Source organism: Lycium ferocissimum, chromosome 9, assembly GCF_029784015.1.
Source record: "Lycium ferocissimum isolate CSIRO_LF1 chromosome 9, AGI_CSIRO_Lferr_CH_V1, whole genome shotgun sequence".
NCBI lineage: Eukaryota > Viridiplantae > Streptophyta > Magnoliopsida > Solanales > Solanaceae > Lycium > Lycium ferocissimum.
This window is the reverse complement of record NC_081350.1, coordinates 39,319,481-39,329,748: the sequence shown is the minus strand read 5'-3', so window position 1 is coordinate 39,329,748 and position 10,268 is coordinate 39,319,481. Positions and strand designations below refer to the sequence as shown.

Below are 10,268 nucleotides of genomic sequence, written 5' to 3'. Positions count from 1 at the left end.
TGCTTGAGGTACGCGGCTAGAATATAGTGGCAAGAGGCCCAGAGTATTAAAATTACTTTTCTGAGTTATGACAAAGAATGCAAACAAATGGAGCATGCAAAGAGAACGAAACTGTAACTTCACAAGGTTAAACATCCATGGCATTATTATAAGCTTAACATGAATGAAAACAAAATTTGGTTTGTGTCATTATTTTCCTTCTACGTACGAGATTTTGTTTCTTTCTCTTTCCTTCTAACAAATGGAGCATGCAAAGCGATTTTGAAGTAAATTGTCACTTCATGAGGGGACCAAGTAAAGATGCTGATACATCAATTGTAGATTAAGTAGTTTCATGAACACATGCAGGTCGTCTTTTTTCGTAGATCCTAGATCTCTTTCACTTTAGTGGAGATACAAGAACAAATTGGTAGGAGTACAATATTTGATTATTTTGACAAAGATCTTTATCAAGATCAAATGATGGGATATGAATGAGTTCTCTCCATCTTTAATTAAAGGTTTCGATTTCCAGCTCTTTTATACAAAGAAATGTTCCTTTTTAGTGAGCCCTACACGATGTAAATCGAGTTTCATGTACCGTCTTGATTAACATACCAAAAGAAAAGAAAATAAAACAGAGAAATGAAAGGAAGAAAGACGAGATGACAAGAAAAAGAGAGGGAAAATGAGGATTTAAGAAAAATAAAAGAGCACAGCCGTTTAATCATATATCATATATATATATAAAAGCGAGAAAAAGTACGCGATGTGTGATCTTAAATCTATGTAATGAATTCTATTTTCTCATAATTTTGCTCTTTTTTCCTTTATTAATTTATTTTACTACATTTAATTATTCTTGTATCTTTCTCTGAACAGTTGCAATGCCAACTCCAAAAGTCACCTCTTTGCAACTTCTTTTCTCGCACCTTTCCAAAGTTAATCTTTACATAATCACCAAATTTATTCCCCTCATCTCCTCTATGTTCCTTCTTTAGTGTGATTTTTTTTTTTTTTGGGTAGGATTAGTATGAATATTCAGCTAGTGCTTTAAAAATATCCAGAGTCAGCCTCTGTTTTCTCTTCTTTCTCAAGTGATAATTGGCTTCAAGTATGAGTATTCTTCCTCATTGTTGATGGATTTAGAGTTTTTGATTTATGCTTAATTGAAAAAGATGAAAGGTATAATATCAATTCTTATTATTCATTTCTGTATTATTATCTTTTCTATTTTCATTGATTTTAATTGGGAATATTGCGCTTTTGAATTGTGCTTGAAGCCATTCATTTTGCTTTACTTGTGAGAAATTGAAATATCTTTTTTCTGTTTTTTTAGAAATTGAAATATCAATTATGCTTACTGTGTTACTTTTTGATCTTTTCTCTCTCTTTTTTTCCCGGGTTTGATTGATTTTGATTTTGTTTTTTTTTTTACAGGTTGAGTGATTGTGTAGTTGCATTATTTGAATTCTTTTATTTTCTATGGGTATTGTTAAGTCGTCTTTTAATTGACATTTCCCACTTTTATATAATGAGGGATAAATAGTTAATTTTACTATGATCTTATTAGGTTATCGGTTCAGCAATTAATAAAAATTTACAAATCAGAAACCCAACCGATAGTCCAATCGTTAACTCAATAACCAGATACTGCTAAATCATTAGCATTTTTTTTTATTCGGTTTATTTAAATCAGATTTTTTTTTAAAATTCAGTTTATTGGTTAAATCAGATTTTGCACACCCCTACTTCTCCCTTGGTTTTCAAATAGTGGGTGAAGTTTTTGTCTCTACAAAATATCGAGAAAGGCATGGTTTAGGAATATTTTTCCTTTTTAAAGAATTCCGGTTAATTTCCTTGTGTCTTGTGCAGGGTTAGAATCTACTTGGGTGGCAGGGTGTTCAGGAATATTTTCCTTTTTAACACATATTAACCCAAGTAGATCCGAACACCCTCGACCAAAATTATAGTATATATAAGGTAGATTTTCTATGTTTATGTACATATATTAACTTTTGAACACCCTAAACAAATGCAAAAGGTTAGCTCTAGTGGTCGAGGGTATTCAAAATTGTCTCTAGCGTCTTAGGCTCGATCCTCGCTGACAACAATATTTTTAATATTTAGCTTTTGTTATTTTTTTCGATCCCCTGAGTGAAAATCCTGAATTTGCCATTGGTCTTGTGGAGAAATTTTTATGTTCCTTTTTGTTATTAAAAAAAATCGGCGGAGAGTGTTATATGAAGAATCTAAAGTATGTTTATCATTCATTTTCTGACCTATCTTACTCTTGGGGTTTTCTTCCCTTTTTTTTGTTATTAAAAGTAGGCGAAAAGTGGTATGTGAAGACTCAAACGTATGTTTATTGTATGCATTTTCCAACCTCCTATGTCTTATTATTATTATTATGGGTTTTCGCTATTTGTATACTTATCTAACAATATTTTTGTTGCATCAGCATTATGTAATTTTTAAAATAACTTGTGATTGTAAAATAAAAGTAAGAGAGGTGATTATTGGCGAAAACTTGTGGGAGCAAAGATGTCTAGTTTATACATGAAGGGTGGGTAAATGGTAAGAGAAATTATTTAAAGGTAAAATGTTAATTTTTTTTATTTTGCGAAAGATTAACGGCAGGGAATGAAGAATACATTCAATTATTTTTAGAAGGGATAATAAATAACTGGAGGGAAAGAAGAATAAATTCAATTGTTTTAGAAGGAATAGCAAATAGCGGGAGGAAAGCAGAATAAACTCAAGTATTTTTGAAGGGATAGTAAATCCTAACTATTTTGAGTGAAATAACAACTAAAGGTCTAAAACCAAGGCAAAGAAAATGAAGAAACGAATAAGAAAATAAAAGGGAAAGGAAAAGAAGAATTGTCTTTTCTTGCATATTTTTTCTTGAATTTTATTATTTTCCCTTTTTATTAAGTGAAATATGTGTTTGGACTCACTAAATCTCTTCCAAGCACTTTTGATAGATAATACTAGAAGGATAAATGGTGATATGCTGATATTGTATGATGAAAAATTGAGTTTTATTCAAATTTTTGGAATATGCCATGCAAAAAAGTATATAGGCAACAAATTTAATTTGTTCTCAGTATCGTACTTGACATAAACTAATTCATAATGCATTGGACTTTTCAATACATAACCGTGCGAAGCGTGGTCAATTCACTAGTAATGAATAAAGGGAAGAAAAACCGTTAAATAATAAATAAAATGAAAAAAATGAATAAACCGAAGAAAAGTTATTTATAGAAAAAATTTCAATACTAATCACTTCACATTTAAAATAATAAAACAAAATACAAAGTCTCACTACATACCTTGTTTGTTTTAATAGTTAGTGTATTTCATTTTCTACATTTGATTACAACGAAGAATTTTTTTTGTCAGATTTGAAAAATAAAAATAAGAATAAAAATGAACATGAGGAGAATTATGTCGAATTAAATAGCATTCTCGTGATAAAGCATACACTAATTATGGTTAATTAACTAAGACAACCCGGCCCCGCCCATGTGGATTTCTTCTTTCATTAAGTGAAACGCCAAGTGGGATAAGCACATTATATTTGGAAGCGACAAAATACACATGGTTAATGTGTCATATTTCTTTTGGTGGCATGCAATAGAGGAAAAATTTAAGGTCGTTAACATTCCTGTTACCAATGGGATAAAGGTTAAACTCTTTAAGGTAAAAAGTTAATATACCATTGTTTCAGTTTGTCATCACGATGACTATCTGTTATTTTATTCTGAGTTATACATAGCTATTTTTATTTGGCTTCATATTTTGTATCGAGTTCGGAATGCCTTGTGAATTACTTGATGTTCCTTTTTATGTATCTACACCTATCGATGATTTTATTATGGTGGATCAAGACTATCGATCTTATATGGATTCTACTCGATCTTTTCTTTTGGTCGGAACACGAAATAGAGAATACTTTTAAGGTCTATATTTTATTTATTAGTTGCATCAAGTTGAATATGTGGGATGAAGAAATTATAATTCAGCTCCGATCAACATCAGCATTTGTAAGTTTACTATTTCGTGCAACCACATTTTGACTGTAACAGACTGCCATATCAACTGTAGGTTGTTACCCCTTCTACATTGACAGCAGCTTTACAAATCTAAATATTTTAATACCATGCTTAAGATAATTAAAATGCTAATTACGACAATCAAACGCTAAAAGTCATGTAATAAGTGGATGATTTTCTTTCATTCGGTGAATCAAAATAAAGAAAGATCATGTGAATAACATGAAGAAATCAAAAGTGACGCCACATTACTATTGGACTGTGGTGTAATTATTGTTTCTCGTTATCCTATATATGTTTGTGTAGACACACATCATTAATATATTTTTTTACGCTTTGCATCAAAGAACACGAGTAAACGAGTAAATGAGCTCACATATATTCACGATCGCTCTACTTGTGGGGAAAAAGAATAGAAAATTTTAAAGAAAATGGGATAAGTTCTACTGAATTAGCTGGAGGATTACAATAGGATGAGTGTTTCCTTATCATTGGCCAAGTCACCTACTTTCTAGAAGGACATACTTCCAAATCAGAAGGAAAGATAGGAATTATGGAACACGTTATCCATGTTGCTTGGAACAAGAAAAAAAAGACAAAACAAATGAGATATTAGTACAAAGAAGATTAACCTGAGCCACATAAAAAGCACCTTAGCAACTTAACATGTTCACATTTAATTTCCAGCTTCTAAAAGGCCATTTTCTCTTGCATTTTGGATAATGCCTTCTGGAGTTGGCTCCATTTTTGTTCCAACGATCCGTTATAGCCGATCGACATTCGCACTAATCCCGGTGAAATCCCGGCCAACTCCTTCTCTTCGTTGTTTAGTTCACTGCTCGTGCTAGAGCCTGAGCACGACATGAGTGTCTCGTAATAGCCCAAACTAACAGCCATGAACCCGAATTGGGTGAAGTTTTGCAAGGCATTCATCAAACGATTAGCGCGTTCCTCGGTTACCATGTCCACACAGAGAATTCCCCCATAACCATAGTCTTTATTTGCCATGGACTTGAGAAGGGCGTGATCTGGATGGGCTTCAAGTCCTGGGTAGATCACTTTGAGCCCAAGTTTGGTCATCCTTGTAGCATATTCCAAAGCCCGTTTGCAGTGTTCCTTCATTCTCAGGCCCAAGTGGGGAAGTCTTTCTGCAAGTTCAAAGGCCACTTTTGGGTTCATAGTTGGACCCAATAGCATAAGAGACCCTTGATGAAGATCCATCATGGAGTTCACTAGACTTGCTGGCCCACAAACAGCACCTGTGTAATGTTTACCATATTAAAAATTATTCTTAAGACCTTCTCTCACCAGTTCTTTAATCAATTTACTTAAATCCTACAAAAAAGTGCTATTTATTAAAAGTGGACATGCAAAAAGAAGTCCATTTGAGCAAAATAAACAATGCTACCAGATCTGTTTGGTAAAAGTTTATCCTCATGCTGATCAGGTTATTATATTAAGAGAGACTTAAAATGCAAGATTATAGGGACAATATAACACCAAATAATCTGGAATAAGCAAAAAGATCGTTTGGTCCCACCTTTCTTTATTGTGTCTTTGAGTTCAATGTATATAGAAGATCTAGACAAATGTTTCAGGATAGCAAATAAAATAATTTGAAGATGGAGGAAAGGACTATAATAAAATATTTTTAATTTCACATTATGCAACTTAAGTATTAGGTTTAGGTCACATCAAAGGCTCTATTCTTACTTATTTTTCTTTCTCCTTATTTATCCAAAGAAAATGTTTTTTTAATGTAATTTGAAGATGAACCTATGATAAGAATCTGAATCCAGTCATAATATATTTTTTTAAAATGCATAGTATAACGTACTATCAAGATCAACCGAATCAAAGGTGGTCTATCATATTACCTTGCTCTATAGATAAGGAATATTATTTCTCTGTGGAATAGAGCTAAAATATATGACAAGACAAGACTAAACCAATATATGGAGACCTCCATTTCTGGTGGGCCCAGTTTGTAATTTGCAGAAGCCACGTGCTTATAATTTAGAGTAACCAAGCGAAAAAGATGACAAAGTATGATAAGTAGGAGCGGATTTACGTGAACTCATTAACTTTTATCTATATTTTGTATGTATATTTGAAAACCTAATAAATATATATGTATAAAGGACGGTGAATTTGGTTATTATTGTAATATTAAATTTGAAATTATGTAGAAACCCATAAAATTTGAATTTTGCATCCATCTTTCCCGATAAGGGTTTGAATTTGAACAATAAATAATTTGGAATACATGTGATCACCTTCAACTTCAAGTAGGTACATGTCAATTATATCACATGTACGTGCACAAACTATTCCAGACTAATTTGACATCGTTAACTTCTTAAGTTATTTTTCCACCACAAATATATGTTAGGTTTGTACCAAAAAGGAAATAAAAGAGAAGAAAAAAAATAAGCTAGCAATTCCAATTTAGAAAACACGTAATTAAATCTTATCTCTAAAGTCGTTTTAAGAGTACAAACATCCAAAAGTGTAAAAGCAACAACAAACACGTGATCAAACATTGTCCCTAAATCTTTCCAATCTCTCAATATTGTGAAAGAAGTTTATCAATAAAATTTCTCTTTATTTACGAGTCGATGAGCCTTAAGTGGAAAAAGTGGAAACATGATTACAATAGCAGACTCTATCAATTAAATTATCCATAATCATGACTAGTTACATTCTCATGTCAATAATTTCATTTTTGTTTTCAAAATTTGCAGATTCAACATGTGCATAAAAAGAATATTATAAGAAAGAGAAAATTTTAGAATTACCTTAAATCTTAGTAATTAATACTGACTATCCTCTTTGTAAGACTAAGAAAAGTAAATAAATTTTATAAAGAAAATTAGGGCTAATTATTTTTTCTAAATTCCTATTTTCTATTGGGAAACTGGCACCCAAGCTCGCGAACTAGAGTTATCAACAAGAAAGTATAGACATGGCAACAAAAAATTTAATACTTGGCAACAACTTAATTTTATTATTGGCAAATGAACTTTTTTGTTGCCAAACAATTTAATTTTGTTGCACGTCGTTGCAATAACAGCCGTTGGAAAAAGTTTATGCAACAATTTTTTTTGTCTTGTCAAAAGTACTTTTTGCAACAATAATCAATCTATAGCAAAAAAAAAATTTTGCTGCCAAATATCTTTTTTCTTGTAGAGGTACTGTTACTAGAATGAGTTACCTATAAGGAATTTTACTCTGTGAGTCAAGCTATGGTACTATATTATTTATTCTCATAAAAAGTTCGGTAAAGAAACGAACTTTACAACTAAAATTGGAAAAAATGGTTTTACCAATAATTAACTTTAGATTATCAACTGTCCTTTTCCTATTTTTTCGGGCGGACCAAGTCTTTACAAAATCGCCTAATACACTTCATTCTTACTCTGTCCAAAAAAAATGAACTGACTTATTCTAAACACAATTTAACTTTAAATTTATTATTTTACCTAATGAAATAATTTAAATACACACAGGTGTTTCTGGTTTTTTTTTTTTAGCATCAGTATCATTAAAAGTCTTTTTCTCTTTCTTAATTTCACGTCTAGTTAAACATAAAGGCGGGATGAGCTTAGAGTTTGAAACTTGTCATTTAATGCAGTTCGTTTTAGTTATTGAGTTTGTGATTAAATATTTATATACTAATATTTTATATATTTTTTCTAAAGTCCAAGGAAAAGCTACAATTTCGTCTGAACCCTGGTTCTCTCTCTGTCCCAATTAGTCCCAATTTATTTAATACATTTTTTTTAGTTAATCCCAAAAAAAAAATAACATATTGTTTTAGTTGATAATAATTTAATTTTGAACTTTATCTTTTTTATCCTTAACGAAATGATTTATAAACACACAATTATCCTTAACATGTTTTAATTTATAAGTTCAAAAATTTTCTTTTATTTCTTAAATTCAATGCCCAATCAATACATACTGTAGTTCTGGTCCGACTTACATATCCACATGCATAAATTGAGCGGAAGAGGGTATTAATGACCTCAACCTAAGGAAAGGCACGCGTGTGATGTCACAGAAAAACTAAGGACGACAAAAACTAGTTAGGTAGAAGAAAAATCAAACCTGCAATGATGTCAGCTCCACCGCTAATATACTTTGTAATACTATGAACAACAACATCAGCACCTAACTTCGCAGGTGACAGCACCATCGGAGCAAAAGTATTGTCCACGACCACCGTTACACCATTCTCATGCGCTATCCTACTCAGCTCCGGTATGTTAGCAACCGTTAACGTAGGATTCGATACTGACTCAAAATACAACACATTTGTTTTTCCTTCAACTATTGCTTCCTTAACCATTTCTAAATCCTTTATGTCCACAAACGTCGTCGTTATGTTACATGCCCTGGGTAAGAAATGCGTAAGCAAGGCGTGGGTCCCACCATAGAGGGTACGCGAAGCTACCACGTGTCCACCTGCAAATTGCCGATGAAGCTTAGTAGCTGCGGTTCACTTGAAAGTAAGTCTTTGTTACAAATGTTTTCAAAAAGGCTTAATGCATATGCAGTTCTTAGATTTTTTTTTTTTTTTTTTTTTTTTCATTTTGACATCTTAATTATATTTTTTTTGTCATTTTAGTATTTCAACTAAGTGTTATTCCTATTGAATCCTGAATTCGTTCTCTAAATCTAATTTTTATTAGAAGTAAAAATTAAATTATGATAATGAAGGTGAAGTAATATTTTAAACGTGTGGTAAGTTATTTTTTGAGTCATAGATGTGTCGAGTTAACAACTTGGTTACTCTTTCTTCTTCCATTGCTTGTAAGCAATTAAGAGTTACTTTCTTTTTTTCCTCAATTCTTTCTAATCTTAGTTAAAAGATGACATAATTAAATTAGAATATATATTAACATGTTACTACATTGAAAATAGAATACTATATAAGTCAAATTGTATTTGATAGATATCTTGGAATAAAGTTAAGAATTGATAAGAGCAATGACTTTAGTTAAGGTATTAATTTTTTTTTTTTTTAAAAAAGGAATAAGTTCAAAAAGCTGCATGTGCATTAAGCCTTTCAAAAAAAAAAAAATTAAGTAGGAATTTCAACAATAAAAGATATAATTACTTTTACAAAAATATTAAATTTAAATTGAGGAAAAATATTTGAAAATTTAAGGTGTGATTGAAATATCGTGAGTGAAAAAGAAAATCACTTGAAGAACTCATCTTGAAAAGATTTCAACACGTTTTATTAAATTATTTTTTAAAAAAATATATTTTTTGCCCGGGGTTGTTTTATAGTTTTGGGCAAAGTCTTAAAATAAGGCAGCTCCCCTAAGAGAATTGGTGAAGCCAGCAATCAATCCACGTGTCTAGCTACCTGTTATGGGCAAACAGCTCCCCTAAAGAGAATTGGAGAAGCCAGCAATCAATCCACGTGTCTAGCTACCTGAACTACACAACTGTAGCATCACTGACGATGTCGCCGACATGCCGGAAGCCGTACAGTAAGCAGCTTCAGTACCCTCAAGCGCCGCCATAAGTCGTCCTAAGTCTAACACCGTCGGATTAAAATGTCGGCTGTAAATAAAGAAATCACGGTCAGGACCAAGTTCACCGGTAAACATACGACGCATCGTCTCAGGTTCCATAACAGTGAACGTAGCGGATGCTTCGATGGACATGTTAACGCCGCCATGTTCGCCGAACACGTGGCGAGCATTAGCTAACGATGCAGCTGGATCATCCCATGTTAGTGATGATTTTGTGGACTTTTTGGTTACGAAGAAATTATCATCGTGATGGTCATACTGATCATCGGAACCTAATCTCTTCTTGTTTTGGTTCAATGTATCTGCCATATCTAAGTCGAGAGAAAAATGATAGTAGAGCCTTTTTTGATAAGTAGATTTGGGAAATTTTGTGTGTGGTTTGAGCAAATCTAAGGGGAGAGAGCAGTCTTTATATAATGGTGAAGATGACAAGATAACTAAACTATACAGATGAAGGGGCTAAATTAGAATTAAAATATGTTCGACTATTTTTTTCTATTCTTTTCACTGTGTGTTTTTACTTGTTGGTATCACTCCTTCCGTCTCAAATTATTTATCGTGGTTATTAAAAATAATTGTCTCAAATTATTCATCGTTTTAGGATTTCAATGCACAATTTTTTTTTCCATTTTTTATCATTAGTAAAATGATCGGGATATAAATAAAGTAAACATTTAAT

General features: G+C 31.9%; 1 protein-coding gene across 1 annotated transcript; it reads right to left on the bottom strand.

Moving 5' to 3' along the window:
• Window positions 1–4,460: 4,460 nt before the first annotated feature.
• On the bottom strand, window positions 4,461–9,992 carry LOC132030711 (methionine gamma-lyase-like). Its single transcript, XM_059420445.1, has 3 exons — window positions 9,487–9,992; window positions 8,151–8,507; window positions 4,461–5,299 (listed from the first exon to the last, which is right to left on the bottom strand). Exons 1-3 carry the CDS (start codon window positions 9,896–9,898, stop codon window positions 4,731–4,733), a joined length of 1,338 nt encoding a protein of 445 aa, XP_059276428.1. The 5' UTR covers window positions 9,899–9,992; the 3' UTR covers window positions 4,461–4,730.
• Window positions 9,993–10,268: the final 276 nt, after the last annotated feature.

Excerpts from the sequence above, each read along its gene's own strand:
- LOC132030711 (XM_059420445.1), bottom strand. The coding sequence starts at position 9,898 with ATGGCAGATACATTGAACCAAAACAAGAAGAGATTAGGTTCCGATGAT. Across the intron at positions 8,508-9,486 it reads GCTACAGTTGTGTAGTTCAG|GTGGACACGTGGTAGCTTCG; the intron begins GTAGCTAGACAC and ends GGCAATTTGCAG. Across the intron at positions 5,300-8,150 it reads TGGAGCTGACATCATTGCAG|GTGCTGTTTGTGGGCCAGCA; the intron begins GTTTGATTTTTC and ends AACATTACACAG.